Source organism: Talpa europaea (assembly GCF_964194135.1).
Source record: "Talpa europaea genome assembly, chromosome: 1".
Lineage (NCBI taxonomy): Eukaryota > Metazoa > Chordata > Mammalia > Eulipotyphla > Talpidae > Talpa > Talpa europaea.
In genome coordinates this window covers 127730969-127751757 of record NC_140073.1, presented here as the reverse complement: position 1 = coordinate 127751757, position 20789 = coordinate 127730969, and the positions used below count along the sequence as shown (strand labels likewise).

The following is a 20789-nucleotide window of genomic DNA, read 5'->3' as shown; positions in this document are numbered from 1 at the left end:
CCTTTGCTAGATTTTTTTCTGTAATATAGTTGAGGAAAATATGATAGATTTATGAAAATATACAAAATATTTATTACTCCTATGTTTTTGAGGCTCATATCTGCATGTGGGTTAATGTACAATGCAAAAATTTATTAGGGAGATGAATTTTCACCTGCAAAGGTAAACGTTAGTTTCTAGTCTCCAAAATTTTATTTTTGGTAATATAGCTATCATTACTTTCAGCAAAGTACTTGGCACATGATAGGTCAATAATAATTACCTGTCAAATTAAAATAATACAAATTGACTTTTCTAAGTTTGTGTTTTATTATTATTATTATTTTTAATAGAGGCATGTTATTTATTTGTTTGTTTGTTTTGTTTATACATGCACTGGGTACAGTCAGAAGCACGGGAGGGTGAGAGAATTCACCAGAGCCAGAGCGGGGAGCAGAGCAGGCAGAAGGACCGAAGTACACTGCTGAGGGGCGCAGCGGGCGGCAGGAGAGGTCCGCGCGTCATGTGGGACCCTCCTCTGGTGGCCGGGGAGCAGCCAGGGATCGAACCGGCGCCGCAGAGGCCGCGGGCAGCTTCGCAACCCAGCGCTCAACCCCTGCGCCACCGGGGAGGCCCTCTAAGTTTGTGTTTTTATCTTCAACACATAGTATAGCATCTGATCTTTATACCATGTTGAATAGATGAATGAATGAATGAATGAGGCATAAAATCAATAAGTTGTAAGAAAGATTAATTTTAAATGTCATGGGTCACTTTATGTGAAACATTCTTCTAATTAATGTACATTCCTATTGTTATGGATTTTCATTTATTTATTTATTTATTTATTTTTACAAGATTTTTTTTTTTTGGAGATTTATTTATTTATTTAAAAAAGCACTTATTTATTTATTATTTAAACAGTCAGAAGCGTGGGAGGGTGAGAGAATTCACCAGAGCCAGAGCCAGAGCGGGGAGCAGAGCAGGCAGAAGGACCGAAGTACACTGCTGAGGGAAGCAGCGGGCGGCAGGAGAGGTCTGCGCGCCATGTGGGACCCTCCTCTGGTGGCCAGGGAGCAGCCGGGGATCGAACTGGCGCTGCAGAGGCTGCGGGCAGCCTCGCAACCCAGTGCTCAACCGCTGCGCCACCGGGGAGGCCCTGTTATGGATTTTTAATTCTGGTTGTATTCAGGATTATATTATTTTAAGGTAGACAATGATTATGTAATTATTGAGTGGAAGGGTCACAAAATTATTTTAGCTAGTGTCATGAATTTAATTTCCATCAGGAACTTCAGAAAGATAATTATCCTTCTACATGTGTCTTGAAATCTGTTACCATGAGCTGCTCTGTTTTTTTTCCTCCTCAGGTGTGGAATCCATAGCATGTTCCCCTTACATTTAGCTGCCCTAAATGCTCACTCTGACTGCTGCAGAAAATTGTTATCATCGGGTAAGTAACTCCATTACCCAAGAAGAGGTTTAATGTGTCCTGTGAGTAAGTCACATGGCTTCAGGTGTCTGGCCAGAGTGAGTGGCTGCCAGTGCCTTGTGTCGTTCATTACCTGACTTGGCTGGAAGAGCTCTGTCCACAGCTAACTTTGTGTGACAGTTCCTAGCAGCCCTCGGTGTTAGAGCTGTTTCCATATCAGTAGTCCTGCCCCAGAATGAGTCTTATCTGTTTCTAAAGTTAAATGTTTAGTGACCCGGGGTTAAGAGACAGGTAGAGATGGCAATAGCTTACAGGAAATTCATCATAGAAGGAGAAATATCCTTGAGTCTCAAAATATCTTAAAATGGTGGCCTAATATTTAATATTTTTCTCCAAAGGAAAAAGGCCCTACCCCCCACAATTTGATAGTCATTACCTTCCCACTCTATGGATTTTGAAAAATTACTACAGTTAAACGGATCCATTCCAACTAGGCTTAATTTTTATTTTTTTTAAACATGGGTCCATTTGGAACCAAGAAATTCTTTCTGGTTTGGAGCTTTGCTAATCTTTCTTATCACTGTTTCTGCCAACCCCGGTGTATAAAAAAGCTCCTGAGCTTTCAAAGGTGATAGAGGTCTGCAAGGCAAAGATTGTTTATGAATTAATTCAAAAGATATCCCAGAGGCATTTTTCCCATATACGTACTTTACCTGTGGTTGATTCTTCTTCCACTACGTTTGGCATGTTTAAAAATAATTCTTGCATGAAAGCATGTTTCCCAAATCCTAAACCAACTGAAAGCTAATAATATACTTAAGAAAATACCTATTCCAGCATGTTAAGACTACTCCTTTGCCTTCCATGTTTTCTCCATGTGTTCTGTCTGCCTGTCTATTGCCCTACTTATCTCAAATTGGTTTCATAAATTTCTACCCTGGGATTGAAATATGGGACTGTGGTTCACCCAGGGCTGAATGTGAAAATAAATTCTTTTTGACTTCACGGTTCTTCCTATAAATTTGCCAAGCTTGAGCAGTTACCATTCGTTTCCATGACAACCTCTTTCTGACTACAATTGCTTGTGTTCTGGTTTTTCTACTAACTGATTTTTCTGTCTCTGCAATGTTTCTTGTGGTTTAACTAGGACAAAAGTATAGCATAGTATCCTTGTTTAGTAATGAGCACGTGCTGTCTGCAGGCTTTGAAATAGACACCCCAGATAAGTTTGGAAGAACGTGCCTTCATGCTGCTGCTGCAGGAGGGTGAGTAGCTAGCAATTTTAGTTGTTAATTCATGATTTAATTACTAATTCATCTTAATTTACTTAAGTTGTCTGTGAATCAGTTTCCTTAGTAAAATGGACAAGAATCATTTCTACTAATACCAAATATCAGTATGTTTGCATATCCATATTTCTTGATGTTTTATTCTTCCAAGGAAAAACTGTCAGCCTATCTTATATAGTAGAGGTTTTCTTTTCTCCCTGTCTTTTTTGTTTTCTTTTTAAATTGTAGTTATTTAACTTACAGAATGTGTATCTACTTGGTACCCCTGCCACCAAAAGAAAATAATTTGAAATTTGTTTCTAAGTTTTTTCTCTTTTGTTGCTGGTGGAGGGGGGGGTAATGATCACAGGTGTTTAGGATTGAGTTAACTCAATTTCATTTATAGACATTTTGATCCTAATTCTAAAACTGATTTTTAAATCTATATAATTATTTAATGTGAATAAAAAATTCCTTGCCTTTGTTTTTTAAGTTGTAAAGAGAACTTTTATCAGATACTCTTTTTCATATCAGTGGTTAGATTAAGACTCTGATCAATTTGTTGTTGATACACGATCACACATTGACCAAACTTGTCCTCTCTCAGATGACCTTATTTGGGTAACGTGTTGGTTTGCAGTTGATTTCCTAGTCCTTAAGGAATAGCAACGCTTCCCTGTTTGTGTTCTGCACATCACCTAAGCATTACCGATTTGTCAGAGGTGAAGTGAGCATGGCACTTTGGAACCTCTTACTTGAAGTTTTACTTCTAGTTTTGAAGTCATAATTTTGTATTATTTTTTGAAAGAATCTCCTCCTCCCATCTTCTCTAATTTTATGAGCTTCACAAGGCACACAACTTGAATCTGTCTCTGCCTTTGATTCTTTGACTTTTTCCAGGGAGAGACAGGTGCTTTACATCAGCTGGCAGGCTACACCCACACATAATAGTCTCAGAAAATTCTTATATTTTATGGCAAACAGTTCTCTGAGAAAGGGGGATAAAAAGGGTGGATGTGAGGTGGGGAGAGCTCTGCTCAGGTTTATCATTAATGAGATCATTTTTCTTATTTAAATGATAATAAAATGGTAAATCCTAAGCCACTTCTTAGCATCCCAAGTTTAGAAGAATAATGGATAATTGTCTCTTTTTATGGCCACATTAAAAAAATATATCAGACCTGTGCAAAAGTGAAAACACACCATTCTGGATTCATGCCTGAAACTTATGTTGGAATTAATATTTAGCTATATGTCCTTCAATAGGAAAATTCACTTCAGTGGGTTCTTTTCTCCCTACTAAACATGATTTATTGCTTCTGAGAATGACAAAGAAGCATTGGAAGATCACTGTGCTCCATTATATCATTTTCAGCCTTGGTTCTGCACATTTATTTACCTAGATTATAAGGACAGGGAAATGCAGCTGTTTTATTTTCCATTTAGGACAGTCTTGGTCAGAAATGGTTATGGTGAATTCATTCTGCTGTGATAAAAGGTAATGCTTATCCACTCTGGTTCATTGTTTATAGGTGACATTAAATTATTTCATAAACTCTTTGTGGTTTTGAAAGAGAACATTAAGCTAAACAATGAAACCATCACTAAAAGGTTTAATCATATAATAATCATTAAGTTCTGTAGTCATAGAATTGAAAATGTTTCCGCAAGATCTTTAATGTATTGATATATTAAAACTTTCAGAAACTTTAGTCCCTTACTATATCACATTCCTCTAATATTTTCAGGTTATTCTTGTGTTAGCAGAATTTAAAACTAGAGCTATCATTTCCTCTTGGTCTGCACTCTAGAAAACAGTGCCTTGTGATGGTAGCCTAGCAATTGACCTCTTCCATCTGAATAATATTTTCTCTGTCTTTCTAGTAACGTGGAATGTATAAAACTCTTGCAGAGCAGTGGAGCAGATTTCCATAAAAAGGACAAATGTGGCAGGTATGTAAAAGGGAACTCTGCTTCAAGTACCTAAATAAAAGGAGCAGGGAGGAGTCCATCTGGAAATCACATTATGTTCAAGCAATAAATAGGGAAACTAGCTGGAGGGATTCCATTCTCAGAAGGAAATCCCTCTTGTCACAAAATGCCAACAAATCACAAGCTACAAGAAAAACATCTCACAGCTTGTTTAGTGGTGCCAATTGTCTCTCTTTCTCTTCCAATTTTTAAAAATGTCCTACATGGATATAATTGAGAAAATTCTGTTTATAGCAAATAGTACACTTTAGCACCCTGAACCCAAAATTTGGTCATAAGAGCAAAATTACTTTGTTATATTTATCAGACATTTAATCTTAGGAAAAAATATTTAGACAATGTTTAAACATTAAGCACACATACCACCACCACCACCACCTTCACCACCACTGTCACCAACTGTGCCTTTGGCTGATGGAATGAGTCATAGACCATTTCTCACCTTAATGAATCTTTGCTAAATCCTTCTGTAATACTGGCTGGTGTGTGGCTATGCATTACACTCACACACACCAGTGTCTCTCTGCTCCTCTCTCCATGCATCCTGGCTCTTGGAGTTGCCACAAATTTCTTCTCTTACCAACTTACCTAGGGCAGGCCCCTACTCATCTCCTCATTCTTCCAGATTTACATCAAGTGACACCACCCCTCCACTCTCACAGGTGTTCCCCTCCTCTACTCCCCTAACAAGCTCTGTACTCCACCACTGCAGGACCCTCACACTCTTCTTTTTTTAAAAAAGATTTATTTATTTATTTATACAAGCACTGGGGTACAGGCAGAAGCGCGGGAGGGTAAGAGAATTCACCAGAGCCAGAGAGGGGAACAGAACAGGTAGACCAACGAAATACAATGCTGAGGGAAGCAGCGGGCGGCAGGAGAGGTCTGCACGCCATGTGGGACCCTCCCCTGGAGGCCTGGTAGCAGCCAGGGATCGAACCAGCGCTGCAGAGGATGCGGGCAGTTTCGCAACCCAGCGCTCAACTTCTGCGCCACCAGGGAGGCCCACCCTCACACTCTTCTAATGGACTCTGTTTCCTTGTCTCTCTCCTCACCTGACTATGGGTCTCCTAAGATCAAGGACTGGGTCTCTTTATCTCTGGGATCTGTCATTGATTGATACCTGATACTTTTCAGTCTAATTAGTTAAAACACAAGCAATCCACTATGCCAAATACTTAATTTCCTTGTTTTAACTAAAGAGGGAAAAATCAACTAATAAAAAGTCCGTAATTATAAACATAAAATACTTAAGCATACATAAAATAAATAGTTTTTGAAATAAAGTTACTTTGTTTCTAGTATTTTTTATTATTGCAAATTGGCTAGATACACAGGTAAACTGAAATAATCAAGGACCAAAAATAAGTAATGAATAACAATATACTTTTTTCTGTAATATCTTAACTCTCTACAAGGTGCTCGTTTTTTTCTAGTTATTACTCAGTTGGTTTTTCATAGAACTCTATGAAGTATATGGGAATGCTTATGACAATTTTTTTAAAAAAGATTATTTATGCATACAAGACCTGGGGTGTAGGCCAGAGGTACAGGAGGTGAGAGGATTCAACATAGAGAGTGGGGAGCAGAACAGACAGATCTACTGAAACACACTGCTGAGAGGAGCAGCAGGTGAGACAGGAGAGGTCTGCTGCGCCATGTAGGTTGCTCCCTGGTTGGCCAGGGATCAAACTCGTGCTGCAGTGGCTGGTGATAGCTTGATAGTGCTGTCTTTAACCCCTGTGCCACAAGGGAGGCCCCTTATTACCCTTTTTGATTGAGGAGAAAGCTGAGGCCAGAAAAACTAAATGATTTAAACATTTACACAGAATTTTAGACCTAGAACAGACCTTAGGGGACAGCTGCTCAGAATACCTTACTCGAATATGGATGAGGAAGCCCAGGCTCAGAAATGGTTTGGCTCAGCTTTCAAATCTGCTCAGACTAGAACTCAGGGATTCTGATTCCTCCTTCTTTGCATTGTTCTTTCCTTTGGTTAACCCACATCCCTACCCTCAAGGAGCTTTTAGTTTAGTGGAGAGGATGAGACAATACTAGTAGTTAACATCGGGGTGATTGTGATGTGATCTCAAGAGACCAGGACAGGGAATGCATAGGTTTTGAAGGCTTTAGAACAGGATAGTCATATGTTGGTATTGCGCCTTAGAAAACCCACTTCTTCATTCATACCAATTGGAAAGTTTGATTGATGGAAGTTTGATTAGCATAAAGGAGATCAATAAGGATGGTATTGATATAGTCCAGATGAACAGGAATGTAGACCCAAACAAGTACAGGCACTGGGAAGGGGAATAAAAGATAGATCCACAGTGGATAGCCTTGTCTGAGGCCTGGTCTTTGTGGTTTCAGTTCTAAGTTATAAAGTCAAAGGAAGATCCCTTGACCTCCAACCCCCAGGAATACTGCTGTCAGTGCTAGTACAGATGATGGGTCTGTTTTTCAGACCAGATGAAGTAATAAACTTCTGTTTGTTTTTCAGGACCCCTTTGCACTATGCAGCTGCAAATTGTCACTTCCACTGTATTGAGACATTAGTAACCACAGGGGCCAATGTTAATGAAACAGATGACTGGGGACGGACAGCCTTGCACTATGCTGCTGCATCAGACATGGATAGAAAGTAAAAACAGCCTTGCTCATGCTTCTCTGGGGTTAGGGCAGGGGTGGGGGTGGAAGAATTTACCATTTCCTTCATACTGCCTCACAGAAACCGTGAATGAAGAATTTCTTTTATTCAGACCCAAAGCATTTAGAATTACTTCATCCCTAACCCTGCTTTTCCCATTCCACTCTCTTTATGTTTGATTATTACATGTCACTGCACAATTACTTTTCTGTTCTTTGGGTGGAATGCCAAATGGAGCTGTCAAACCCAGGTTTTCAGTTTATTCAAAATATGTTGTAATTTATTTTGTCATATACTGTAGTTTTCATTATCACCACTTGGATGCTTCACTTGCTGTAAAACTTACATTTGCTAATAAATATGTCATATGTTGAAAATATCCATCTATGCATAATCCCAGTAGCCTCTAAAAGTAGCATATATATGTATAAAATAGGCACTATTGTTCCAAATCTGGGCACAAATGCTTTTTTAGTAGGAAAACTAGAGAAAAAGAAGTTGTTGCTTTGGGCATGTTTGGATTTTAGGAGGCTAGAGATGAAAAGAAAAAATAAGTGAACTAGTTCTGGGGAAAAGGTAGAAACGCCCATGGCTTATGAGATTCTTTTCAAAGACTGAAGGACCAGGGCCTCCTTCATAGAAATACTTTTTGGTGATCCTGTTTGGAGAACTGTTCAATTATTTGCTGTTGTGTGCTATGGGATTGATTCTGGGTCAGTGCTAACTGTTTTTCTCATAGAGCACTTTCAGACATTTTAGATGATAACCCACAGTATGAAACACATTTTACATCATTACCCAGAACACACACTTACATAATATGTTCTGTATGTACATATATACTTACATACATGCATGTATATATATGTAAAACAAACAAAAATTTCATGAAACCATTTTATTTGGACTATGTATGATGCATTCAGATATAATCTTTTATATCATTAAAAATGTTACTGGATGCAACCCACTGAGTTCAGTTTGAAAATTTTACAGTTCAGTTTGGAAAACACTGTCTTCATATCATATAATGTTGGATTGTCAGATGTAGCACTCAGGATCCCATAGCCATGAAGGTTATTGATTCAGCAAACATTTGTTGAACATCTACTATGTGCCAGGCTCTATGATATTCATTTGGGATAGAGTGGGGAAAGCCAAACTTCATTAATTAAGTAGAAAAGTAATCCTAGACAATGAAGAACTTCTCTTGTAGATGAGGGATGACCAAGATCCATTCCTGAATAGGTGAGATACTAAACTGGCAAAAAGACATCAAGGAATGTGGTGATAAAAAAGGTGACGCTAAATTGCTTCCTTTTACTTGGGGTGTTTAGGATATTTACTAAAGTGTGAACAACTTGATTGCTGTTTTATTCACTGATATTTGGGCAAAAGTCTTAAGAAAGACATTTTCTCAGTTGGATTCCTTGGGAGATGATAAGTTTACTGACTGGCCTTGGAGAGAACCATGTATATCCTTAATGAAAAATGAGTAGTGCCCCTTAACTTTGGGGTTGTGTTTTTAATCATTGAAATATAAATTACACCAAGTCATTAGCAACTTTGCCATTAAAAAAATTAATTGTATTTATTTTTTTCCCTTATGCCGAGCAGTAAGACTATCTTAGGAAATGCCCATGAAAATTCAGAAGAACTTGAAAGAGTCAGAGAGATGAAGGAAAAGGAAGCTGCACTGTAAGTTTCTTCTCAGCTTAAGTTCATGACACCATTACTGATGCTTTTTCTGCTTTTCTAAGTTGCCATATGGGCCAGCTCTACTATTTGGGAGTCTCACTTCTTATCTTGAGGTTATGTGGTGTTTCCTTTAATAAAGAAGAAATTATTTTAATACATCCTTCACTTATTTTCACACTGGGAGCTCTTTCTAAAATCCCAAGCTTTCCTGGGACCGTCATGGTAATTGATCAGCATTTTCTAGGCTTAAGTATCTTAAATATTACTTCTGATTTATCCAGGTGTCATGTGCCTCTTCTCTGAGCTGTAAGATCCCCCTTTCTGATATGGTGATAACAACTATTTAGCAGATTCTATAAATAAATGTTTTGGTGTGAAGTATACACTGGTTATACACTCTCCTCCCTCACCAACACACATACCAACTTACAGAGAGCCCGCTTCTCCCTGCAAACAGTTGCCCCTGTCCCTCTTCAACCCTCCTGTTTCTCTCTGACTTCTAAGAGACTTAGCTGTTACTGTGATAGGGGCCAGAGTGATCGCCATGTCCCAGGAGTGTGCTACATGGGAAGCTCAAATGCTTTGTCCTTTGAGAGTCCTTCCTGCATTACAAGTCATGGTGATCAGGCTGTGTTCTGCCTAGTGCAGGGCCTGGCACATAGTTGGTGTTCAATAGCTGTGGAGTAGACCAACCAATTCATAAATTGTGCCCACATTTTCTGTCTGCTCCCATGGGACCTGGTGGATATAGTGCTCTAGTCCTTCACTTGTCTGTTCTCTTCTCCAGTTGTCAAATAAACAAGTTTCTCTGCAGCCTGAATGCCTGTGTCTACTCTAGGGTCTTCTTACTGCCCACTGGGCTCTCCCCCCCAGGTCCAGATGATTGTTAAAGAGTACAGTAGAGAGTATGGCCCTGGTGACAATTGTGGGACATAACTTTGTTACTGGGGTAGGAACAGGAAAGTAAAGCACAATGACCAAGGTTTTACCCTAATGCTACAAAATTAAAATAATGATATTAAAAGAATATAGAATTTTGACTGACCTCAGCAAATTCCCCCTTCTCCGTTGAAATGTAAGCTTATCCTGGCCCCTTTTAGAGCTGATGGAGAGAGAAGAAACAGAAGGCGAGGGAACAGGCAGCCTGAGAGCTCTCTTGTGCAGAGAGTCTTTTCTCCTTGCTTTAAGTGCACTCCTTACCTGATGTGAATCTTTTGATTTTGTAACTTAATTGTGAAAATTGGTAGTCAGGGTCTTGTAAGGGCAGGACAGGGCACAGTGCAGGTTTTCTGATCCCATGCCGACCGGGTAAAGGAGGAGTCAGAGTCCTCAGTAGTTTTGCAGGTTTTTTATTTGGGGTTCACCAGGCATATGGCAGGCAGGGGTGCTGGCTGGGGGGCTGGGAGGCCTGCCAGCAAGTCTTCACTCTATCTGGACTCTCTGGCGTTCGTTCTGCTGCTTCTCGGCTTCTGCTTCGGCTGCTTCGGCTGCTACTGCTGCTACTGCTACTGCTACTGCTGCTCCTGCTCCTGGCGTCCCCCCGTGACGCCGCCCTTAAAAAGCACAGTCTTAGCTCAGCTGAATCCCATCTACCTATGCCCACACCCTATTCCAGGTGCCCGCCATCAGGCATGCATTCAGGACAAGGATCCATCATCTATCCTGATGGCGGAAGGGCAGAAAAGCCTGATATTTTCTTTACCCTACAGTCTTAAGACACAACTTGGAGAATATTCAAATTCTATAGTACTGTTGCTATTTCTAACAATACTCTTGGTAGTATAGTTCAGTTGTATTCTGGGTTAAATAAGTTTTGGGGAGCAATTCTAAATTTTCCAAATTACATGTTAAGTGTGTCAACTGTGTGTTAGAATGTAGTCCTTTCAGAAGCTGGGAATTGTGTGTCCACTAGAATGCTATTCCTTGTGAGTGATTTTATTTAATGAGCCAAATCCAGTTTTAAATGAGTTACACCTAGGATCCAGTCCACAGGCATTTAAATTACCAAAATAAAAAAATAGATTCCTTATAAGGTGCAAATCACCAAAGACAGCATGATATCTGGAGTCTGAATAGTTTGATTTAAATAAGGAGTATTTTGTGGATAAATCATAGTATGAAGGTTTTTGGTTTAAAAATTTATGTCTTTCATTTTTTTCCCCAGAGGCTAAAATATTTAATTGTCTGTGTGTTTGCTTTGTTTATTCTTTTTGCTTCATGCCAAAAGTTAGGTAAATGTTTCTGAGCGGAAATTTTCTATTTGAAAGGTCTTTGTTAAATGTACGGGCTCATGTTTAGAATCTTAACATTTTTATTTGCATGTGAAATTGAATCAGCTTGGCCTTGTAAAGGACATATTTGTCCCACTGTCGCATAAATAATACTGAAAAGGTGGAGCTGTGCTCCCTGCATGTTATTCTTGCTGCATCAGCAGAGATATGCCACTTGCACAAGCCCTGAGCAGAACGTGTGGCACCCTGAGCACTCATGTCCTGGAGTCTGTGTCTCTAGACCAAAGTGGAGCCAAGCTGTTTTCTCTAACCTATTGCAGATTGTAGCTTTTTCAGAAAAAGTACAACTCTGTTAGAAAAGACTTTTAAAATTTATTGTTTATTATTTCAGCTTAGCCTATATTTCTTTTTTTTTTAAATAATAAATTTTATTTTTATATTCCCCATACAATTGCAATCCCCCCATTCTGACCCCAATCCCTCCCCTCCCGCCCCCGCCCCCCTAAAAGTGTCTCTGGTTCATAGTTTTTTGTTGATTTTGATTTTCACTTTCTTATAGTTATTCATTTTCCTGGTCCCTTATTTAAGTTTTCTAGATTCCTGCTATGAGTGAGACCATCCGGTATTTTTCTTTTTCTTTTTGGCTTATTTCGCTGAGCATGATCCCTTCCAGCGCCATCCATGTTGCTGCAAATTGCATGTGTTTATCTTTTTTGAATGCTGAGTAATATTCCATGGTATATATGTACCACATCTTCTTGATCCAGTCATCTATTTTTGGGCATTTGGGTTGTTTCCAAAGCTTAGCTATTGTAAACAGTGCTGCTATAAACATAGGGGTGCAGGTGTTCTTTGGAATTGATGTTTCTGTGTCCTCTGGGTAAATACCTAGGAGTGGAATTGCTGGATCATATGGAAGCTCTATGTTTAGTAGGTCCAGAAATCTCCACACAGCTTTCCACAGTGGTTGGACCAGTTTGCACTCCCACCAACAGTGCAGAAGAGTTCCTTTTTCTCCACACCCTTGCCAACATTTGTTGTTGCCAGTTTTTTTAATATGTGCCATTCTCACTGGTGTAAGATGGTATCTCATGGTAGTTTTGATTTGCATTTCCCTGATGACAAGTGATGTTGAACATTTTTTCATATGCCTGTTGGCCATTTGCATTTCCTCTTCAGAGAAGTTTCTTTTTAGCTCTTCTGCCCATTTTTTGACTGGATTATTTTCTTTGTTGTTGTTGAGTCTCATCAGCTCTTTGCAGATTTTTGTGATCAGTCCTTTATCATTAGTGTTGGGTGCAAAAATGTTCTCCCAGTTGGTGGGGTTTCTCTTTGTTTTTGTTATTGTCTCTTTTGCTGTGCAGAAGCTCTTTAATTTGATGTAGTCCCAGCTGTTTATCTTTGTCTTCACTATCAGTGCTTTGGGTGATGTGTCTGTAAAGATGTCTTTGATGTGCAAATCACGTAGTGTTTCGCCTATATTTCCTTCTATATATTTTATGGTTTCAGGTCTTATGTCTAGTTCTTTAATCCATTTTGAGTTGATTTTTGTGTATGGTGTGAGGTAGTGGTCAAGCTTCATTCTTTTGCATGTAGCGACCCAGTTTTCCCAGCACCATTTATTGAACAAACTTTCTTTGCTCCAATGCATAGTCTTTGCTCCTTTGTCAAAGATTAGTTGACCATAAATCTGTGGGTTTATTTCTGGATTTTCTATTCGATTCCATTGGTCTGTATGTCTGTTCTTGTTCCAATACCATGCAGTTTTCTTGATTATGGCTTTGTAGTATAGTTTGAAGTCTGGGAGTGTGATGCCTCCATTCCCTTCTTTTTTTTTCAGGAGAGCTTTGGCTATTCGGGGTTTTTTGTGATTCCATATGAATTTCATCAATAATTGTTCTATTTCTTTGAAGAATGACATTGAAATTTTGATTGGAATAGCATTGAATCTGTATATTGCTTTTGGAAGGATGGCCATTTTAATAATGTTTATTCTTCCAATCCATGAGCAGGGGATGTCTTTCCATTTCTTTGTGTCTTCTTCTATTTCTTTTAACAGTGTTTTATAGTTTTCTTTGTATAGGTCCTTTACCTCTTTTGTTAGATTTATTCCCAAATATTTGATTTTTTTTGTTTCAATAAAAAAAGGGATTTTTTTTTGATTTCTTCTTCTTCAGATTTATTGTTTGTGTATAGGAAGGCTACTGACTTTTGCGTGTTGATTTTGTATCCTGCCACTTTACTGAACTGATTGATGAGTTGAATTAGTTTTTCTGTGGAGTTTTTGGGGTTCTCTATGTATATTATCATATCATCTGCAAATAGTGATAGTTTGACTTCTTCTTTTCCTATTTGGATTCCTTGGATGTCTTTCTCTTGTCTTATTGCTCTGGCTAGGACTTCCAGTATTATATTGAAAAGCAGTGGTGAGAGTGGACATCCTTGTCTTGTTCCAGCTTAGCCTATATTTCTAATGGTACAACTGAAATGTCTTTTTTCCATATGGGTCTACTGACTTAATCCCTTTTATTTTTAAAATGTTTACTCATGACTTTATTCTTTTTATTGTTTAGCCTATTCTTAGGTTTTTATTAATTTTTTTATTTGGTTTCTTACTCTTTTTAACTTCCATTTTTCAACCTTTTGATCTTAGAGTCTCAAGATTTAAAATAAGCTGCTCTCCCTTAAGGTTGTTACATTGCTGTGAACTGCTCACCTCTTTTCACATGTGAGACCTCATCTTTTGAACATTGAGCTCTAAAACTCATAGCCCACATTAAGGCAGATGGGTTCTGTACCTTAATATGAGAAGGAAAAAAACTTTAATTACCCTCTTGTTTTTAAAGTCTTTCCTAAATTCTAGAATGGCTATTTTAGGCTGAAATAAAGATAGTAACAGAAAACACACATACATTTAGAGCTTCCAGGATAAAACCTAATTGTTTTAGGATTCTTAAAGGAACACTTAATTTCACAAAGTGGTTTGTGCTACATTCAAAGTAAGCAAATATTTGTATTATCTTTTTTGGTCCATAGATATTTTCCAAAATAACCCTTCATCTTTATACCTAACAGATGTCTAGAGTTTCTGCTTCAGAATGATGCAAATCCGTCTATCCGGGACAAGGAAGGTTACAATAGCATACATTATGCTGCTGCCTATGGCCACAGACAGTGTCTGGAATTGGTAAGTTGGTTTGTATTGTTCTGTTTCTGGAATACACATGTATGCACACACATGTACCTAAGTCTGAAATTGTTGGTCTTCTCAGCAAATGCTCTCACTGCCTAATTAACTCCCCACTAGCAACCACCTTGTAGATTTTCTGTGGTGAATGATTAAATTATTTCACTTTATGGTCTGTAGATCTGTGTTCTATTTCTGTCCATCCTCATGTCAGAGCTGTCTGATAATTCTTTTTCATGGTAATTTGGGCTGGGAATGTTAGACCCATGTGTGGGCATATTTTATATTTTAAAGATCCTTTGGTTGTAGCAGATAAAAGTGTGTACTGCTGAAGACATATTTTAGCAACCCCCCAATTTTAAATAAATGTGTTGAAAGATACCTAACCATTAATCATAAGCATTTAACAGTTGTAGTTTAGGGGAGAAATTTGGCAGTAGTCCAGCAATGAGATGTACCGAATTATCCAAACCAGTAGAAATTTCAAACCTGAAATGATCAAGAAATTCTTGGAGGCTTGGAGTCTGAAATTCCTCTGTTCATGCAGGCCACAGGGCACAAACTCAAATACCCCCATGGAATAGAAATATAAAGTAAATGAGTGAAGTGAACCCAGGAGTAGATCCTAGGGAATGGTGAAGATTGTGGTCAATAGAGAGGACATGTTCTATCTAAAGGGAAAAACAGCTTGTCAGCTTCAGCTGATTGAGACCAAATGGGAATGCTACTATGGTTGCTACATCTCCAGTGTTTTAAGAGAGACTAGAAATTTAGACTTTTTATGTGAATTTCCTGTTTTCAAAACACTGGGTGGTCTATGAAGAAAATATGTGGATTTGTGGTAGAATCTTGCCTGTAGGCCATTATTTACCATCTCCTGATTACTGTCCTTGGTTACTTCACTGAGGTATATGGAGTATCTCAAACTCACTATCTCTGGTCCAATGACAGACAGCAACTTTCCTGACTCTCCAACTCTCAAGTGTCATTTTACAAGCAGAAGTCCTACTTTCAGAGTTATTTGGAGGTGTGTTTGGGGAACACATGCTTTTTTTTTTTTTTTTTTTTTTTTGGTTAACTGCACAATCTACTGAGAGAGGCAAAAAGCCAGCATCGATGGTGTCATCTCCTGCCCGAATGATGCCCCAGCTAGTTCCTTCACCTTAGGCTATTCTACTGGTTTTATATTTCTTTTAACTAAATATGCGAGGAAATGTTCATAAAGTTCACCCTTGTAAGAAATAAAAAGATAGTTTATTTTAGTGTCTTTTTTGTGGTTTTGTGGATGAATTTTACCTGCCTTCATCACTCTTGAAGACTTGTGAGTCTTCTTTCCCGCAGTTCTTATGGATATTATAGATTTCCTTGTTTGACCTTGGGAGTGGAATTTTTCCCTCTAGTTTTGATTCAGTGATAATCTTCTTCCAGTTCCTGTGACTACATAAGAAATAACCCAAAAGTTACTTATTTAGAATAATAATTTATTATTTCTCACTGTTTCTGTAGATCAAGAATTCAGGAGTCCCTTAGTTGAATAGTAATAGTTAAAGGTCTCCTGTGAATTACAGACTGTGATTGGGCTGGCATGATTTCAAAAGCTTCTTCATTCATATGTCAATCAACTGAGTTCGAAGATTCAAAGAGCTGACAGTCCTTGGGCTGCTCTGTGTCTCTGTGTGGTTTCTTTATGTGGTTTTCTGTAGTGCAGCAGTTCAGAGTAGTTGGAGATGTTACATGGTGATTCAGATATCCAAAGGTATCTGCCCTGGGAGAGAATGAGAGTAAGGTCAAGAGCAAGAGCACAAGCAAGAGCAAGTAAGAGAAAGGCATAACCCTTTTTTTTGGGGGGGGGAATCGTCTTTTTTTTTATTTTATATAATTCTTACATCATTTTTCATTTTTGCACAATGTATACATTTTCATTTTGGTTATATATCCCATACAATTCCCACCCCCCTCATTTTGACCCTAATCCCTTCTCTCCCTGTCCCCCTCCCCATAGTGTGTCTCTAGTTTATAGTTGCTTGTTGATTTTGATTTTTTTCTTTATTATAATTAGTCTTTTTCCTGGTCCCTTATTTAGGTTTTCTAAATTCCTGCTATGAGTGAGACCATCCGGTATTTTTCTTATTTCGCTGAGCATGTGATCCCTTCCAGCTCTATCCATGTTGCTGCAAATTGCATGAGTTTATCTTTTTTGATTGCTGAGCAATATTCCATTGTGTATATGTACCACATTTGCTTGATCCAGTTATCTATTTTTGGGCATTTGGGCTATTGTAAATAGTGCTGCTATAAACATAGGGGTACAGGTGCCCTTTTGAATTAATGTTTCTGTGTCCTTTGAGTAAATACCTAGGAGTGGAATTGCTGGATCATATGGAAGCTCTATCTTTAGTAGGCTGAGGAATCTCCATACAGCTCTCCATAGTGGTTGGACCAGTTTGCACTCCCACCAGCAGCGCAGGAGAGTTCCTTTTTTTCCACATCCTCGCCAACATTTGTTGTTGCCAGTTTTTTTTCATATGTGCCATTCTCACTGGTGTAAGATGGTATCTCATTGTAGTTTTGATTTGCATTTCCCTGATTTCTTCTTCTCCAGATTTATTGTTTTAATTTCTTCTTTGAGCTCATTAGTCCAGTGGTCTTCCAGTAGTGTGGGTTTCAATCTCCATGAGGTAGGAAAGTTCCTTGCCTTCTTTTTATGGTTTATTTCTATTTTGAGGCCTTCATGGTCAGAGAAGATGGTTGGTATGATTTCAATCTTGGTACATCTGTTGATGTTTGTCTTGTGTCCCAGTATGTGATCGGTCTTGGAGAATGAGGAGAATGATCCATGTACACTTAAATGTGTACTCAGATTTTTAGGGGTTTAGTGTTCTAGATATGTCTGTTAAGCCCATGAGCTCTATATCCTTATTTAGAGCTTTAGTGTCCTTACCTATTTTTTGTCTCGTTGATTTATCCATTGTTGATAGTTTTGTGATGAAGTCTCCTACTACATATATGTTTTCTCTGATGTCTGTTTTCAGAGATGATAATAGTTGTCTGATATATTTTGGTGCTCCTTCATTTGGTGAGTATATGTTAATGAGTGTTATTTCTTCCTGAAGCATTGTCCCCTTGATCATAATGTAGTGACTGTCGGGGTCTCTTTTTACCTTTTTGAGTTTAAAATCTGTTTTATCTGATATAAGTATAGCTGTTCCTGCTTTCTATTTTGGTCCATTAGCTTGCAGGATTGTTTTCCATCCTTTTACTGCCAGTCTATTTTTATCTTTTGTAGTTAAATGTGTTTCTTGGAGAAAGTAAAAGGTTGGGTTTAGTTTCTTTTTCTTTTTTTTTTTTAAAGATTTATTTATTTGTTTGTTTGTTTATTTATTTATTTATTTATTCATACAAGCACTGGGTACAGTCAGAAGCGCGGGAGGGTGAGAGAATTCACCAGAGCCAGAGCAGGGAGCAGAGCAGGCAGAAGGACCAAAGTACACTGCTGAGGGGAGCAGCGGGTGGCAGGAGAGTTCTGGCGCCATGTGGGACCCTCCTCTGGTGGCCGGGGAGCAGCTGGGGATCGAACTGGCACTGCAGAGGCTGCGGGCAGCTTCGCAACCCAGCACTCAACCGCTGCGCCACCGGGGAGGCCCTGGGTTTAGTTTCTTAATCTAGCCTGCAACTCTGTCTTTTTATTGAAGAGTTTAGTCCATTTACATTTAGAGTTAATATTGATATGTTAGTGTCTGTAATTGCCATTTTGTTTGTCTTTTCTCTGGTTTTATTTATTTATTTAAAAAAATTTTTTTTTGTCTTGTTTCGTTCTTATTCATCCCGCTGTTGGTTCTGGCTTTATGACTCCTTATAGTATTTTTGGGAGTGGGGGTTTAGTTGTAATGAAATTCCGGAGTTTCTGTTTGTCTGGGAAGATCCTTATTCTTTCTTCATAGAGGAAGGAAAGCTTTCTGGGATAGAGTATTCTTGGTTGGCATTTGTTGTCTTGGAGTTTGTTGACTATGTCACTCCACTCTCTCCTTGCCTATAGTGTTTCTTCAGAGAAGTCTGATGTCAGCCTGATTGGTTTCCCTTTGAATGTTATCTGTTTCTTTGCTCTTGTCAGCTTCAATATTTTTTCCTTGTCTTGGATTCTTGGGAGTTTTACTATTATGTGTCTTGCTGTATTTTTCCTTTCATCATGGAAGTTTGGTGTTCTTCTTACTTCTTGTATGTCTATTTTCAGCTCCTTCTTCATGTTTGGGAAGTTCTCTTTAATTATTTCCTTGAATATTTTCTCTGTTCCTATGTCTCTCTCCTCTCCTTCTGGGATTCCTATAAATCTTATATTTCCTTTCCTCATGGAGTCAGATAGTTCCTGAAGTCTTTCTTCATTCTTTTTCCTTCGTACTTCACTTTCCTTTACTGTTTTAGTTATTTTTATTTCTGTGTCTTCGAGAGTAATTATTTGTTCTTCCATTTCATCTATTCTGCTTTCACTGCTTTTCCCGGAGTTCTTTAGCTCCTCTATAAATCCTTTGATCGCTTGCATTTCTTTCACTTCCCTCTTTAGGAACTCAATTTCATTCTTCTGATCATTGATTATCTTTCCCTTATCATTGTTTTCCTTTATGACTTCTTTCAGTTTTTTAATCATGGCAATCTTCAATTCTCTATCTGGAAGGCTCAGAAGTTCTTCCAAGTCACTATTGTTGCATTCTGGTGGGTGATTTTCTTTTTGTGGTCACCATAACACTTTTTAGTGATTAAGTCTTGAACCCATACAGATCACTTCTGCTGCACCTGTTCTTGGAGGCAGTCACAAAATCCAAAGGGGTGAAGCAGACACCACCTTTTCTTCTCCACTCTTCAGGGAGAAGAGTCAAAGAATTTGTGGACATGTTTTATAATCACCCAGTTTCACATAAGTTAATTTCATAGTCTCCTATAAGATGGGTTTTGATATAGAATTGCAAGTGACCAAGGAGTAGTTCTTGGCCTCTAGATGAGCAAACCAAGCCATAGAGGTATTAACTGCTTTGTCCAAAGTCAAAGAGCTGATCAGTGGAAGAAGTGAGAGCATAAATCAAGATTGCTTATTGAAAAAAAATGCTGTCTTCCATTGCAAAGCACCACCCATGGTGTATTTAGAGCCCACATAAGGAAGGTTCCTCACAAAGAGTATGTGTGTGTGTGTGTGTGTGTGTGTGTGTGTGTGTGAGTGAGAGAGAGAGATATCGATCAGTGACAGTGAAGACTTACTACTATATACCTTTTTGTGGTCCTGCCCACCAAAAATGTACTTAAGACAGGTAGCTGCCTTTAGTTGGTTTTCTCTAGGAAAGTCACATATCATAATTGGACATATGAACTTTCATTACAAAGTTTGTTGTTATAGTCTTAATAACATTCTGTTTCAGTACTTAAGCGAGTTATCTTTAATCCTGTAGTGTAGTAGCTCAAAATGATTAGCCTATAATACCTTGTTTCCATGTAAATAATGTATTGCACATTATTTTCATTTTGCAGAAAAGTCACTCAGGGCCATTATTTCTGTAATCCACAAAGAGATTTTCTGTCTACAAGGAAATTTTACAAATCCTGCCCGATAAAAATAATTTCTTTGATTAGATTAACACTTGCCCTGTGTGGTTTACAAAGAGATGATTATTGTTGGCAATTATAAGACTTTCACACATAGGTAGGGGGAGGTATTAATTGATCTTAATTAACACTGGCATCTGAAAAGGAGCTGATTATCCCTATAAATTGGTAAATGTGTCACCATTGTTTGCTTTTAGCAAAGTACCTCAGTGAGTCACTTATAACACAGTTGGAATGAAATTCTCCTGTCTTTTTTTAAATGATTATTGTTGGATGGAAAGTTCTTTGTATTTCCATTTTTGGAATGCATCCTAAGTTTCTCTTGGATGTAGTTCACACTAAGAAAATTTCCTAAGCAGGCTATCAACATTCTTGTGCCCTGCCCCCTCCTAGTCAAAAGAAGACACATTCCTGAGTTTTCCTTTAGGACTGACATCATGAACCAGAGGTGCAGGTGTCTTATCTCCACAGCTGGCTCACCCAACTGTGAATGGATTTGAGAATGGAGGAGAGAGGATGAAAGGGTTCTAGAAGGAAGGGAGAGGGAAAAACAGATTTTATTTAAGAAGTGGATTTTTTGAGGGACACCTTTTCTATTTTATATTCTTTATATAAGAACATAATACCCTCCTATTCCATAGAACTCCCATTTCTTTGGGTATTCGGTGTTAGGAAAACAAAGCAATTAACAGTGTGCACTGCAGGTTGTCTTTTAAGACTCAGCATTGCCATCCAATCTTGTTCCTCATCTCACAGTACAAACATC

The 20789-nt window shown here is 38.4% G+C and overlaps 1 protein-coding gene across 2 annotated transcripts in view; it reads left to right on the top strand.

Moving 5' to 3' along the window:
* Positions 1 to 20789, top strand: part of ANKRD44 (ankyrin repeat domain 44) — a gene marked incomplete at its 3' end in the record, with an annotated part of 163641 nt that overhangs the window by 80175 nt on the left and 62677 nt on the right. For both annotated transcript variants that reach the window (XM_084251977.1, XM_084251976.1), the window contains exons 10-15: positions 1350 to 1432; positions 2613 to 2676; positions 4564 to 4632; positions 7172 to 7312; positions 8936 to 9016; positions 14323 to 14434. In XM_084251977.1, the coding sequence (XP_084108103.1) occupies positions 1350 to 1432; positions 2613 to 2676; positions 4564 to 4632; positions 7172 to 7312; positions 8936 to 9016; positions 14323 to 14434 (550 nt within the window). The remainder of the gene's footprint in view (positions 1 to 1349; positions 1433 to 2612; positions 2677 to 4563; positions 4633 to 7171; positions 7313 to 8935; positions 9017 to 14322; positions 14435 to 20789) is intronic.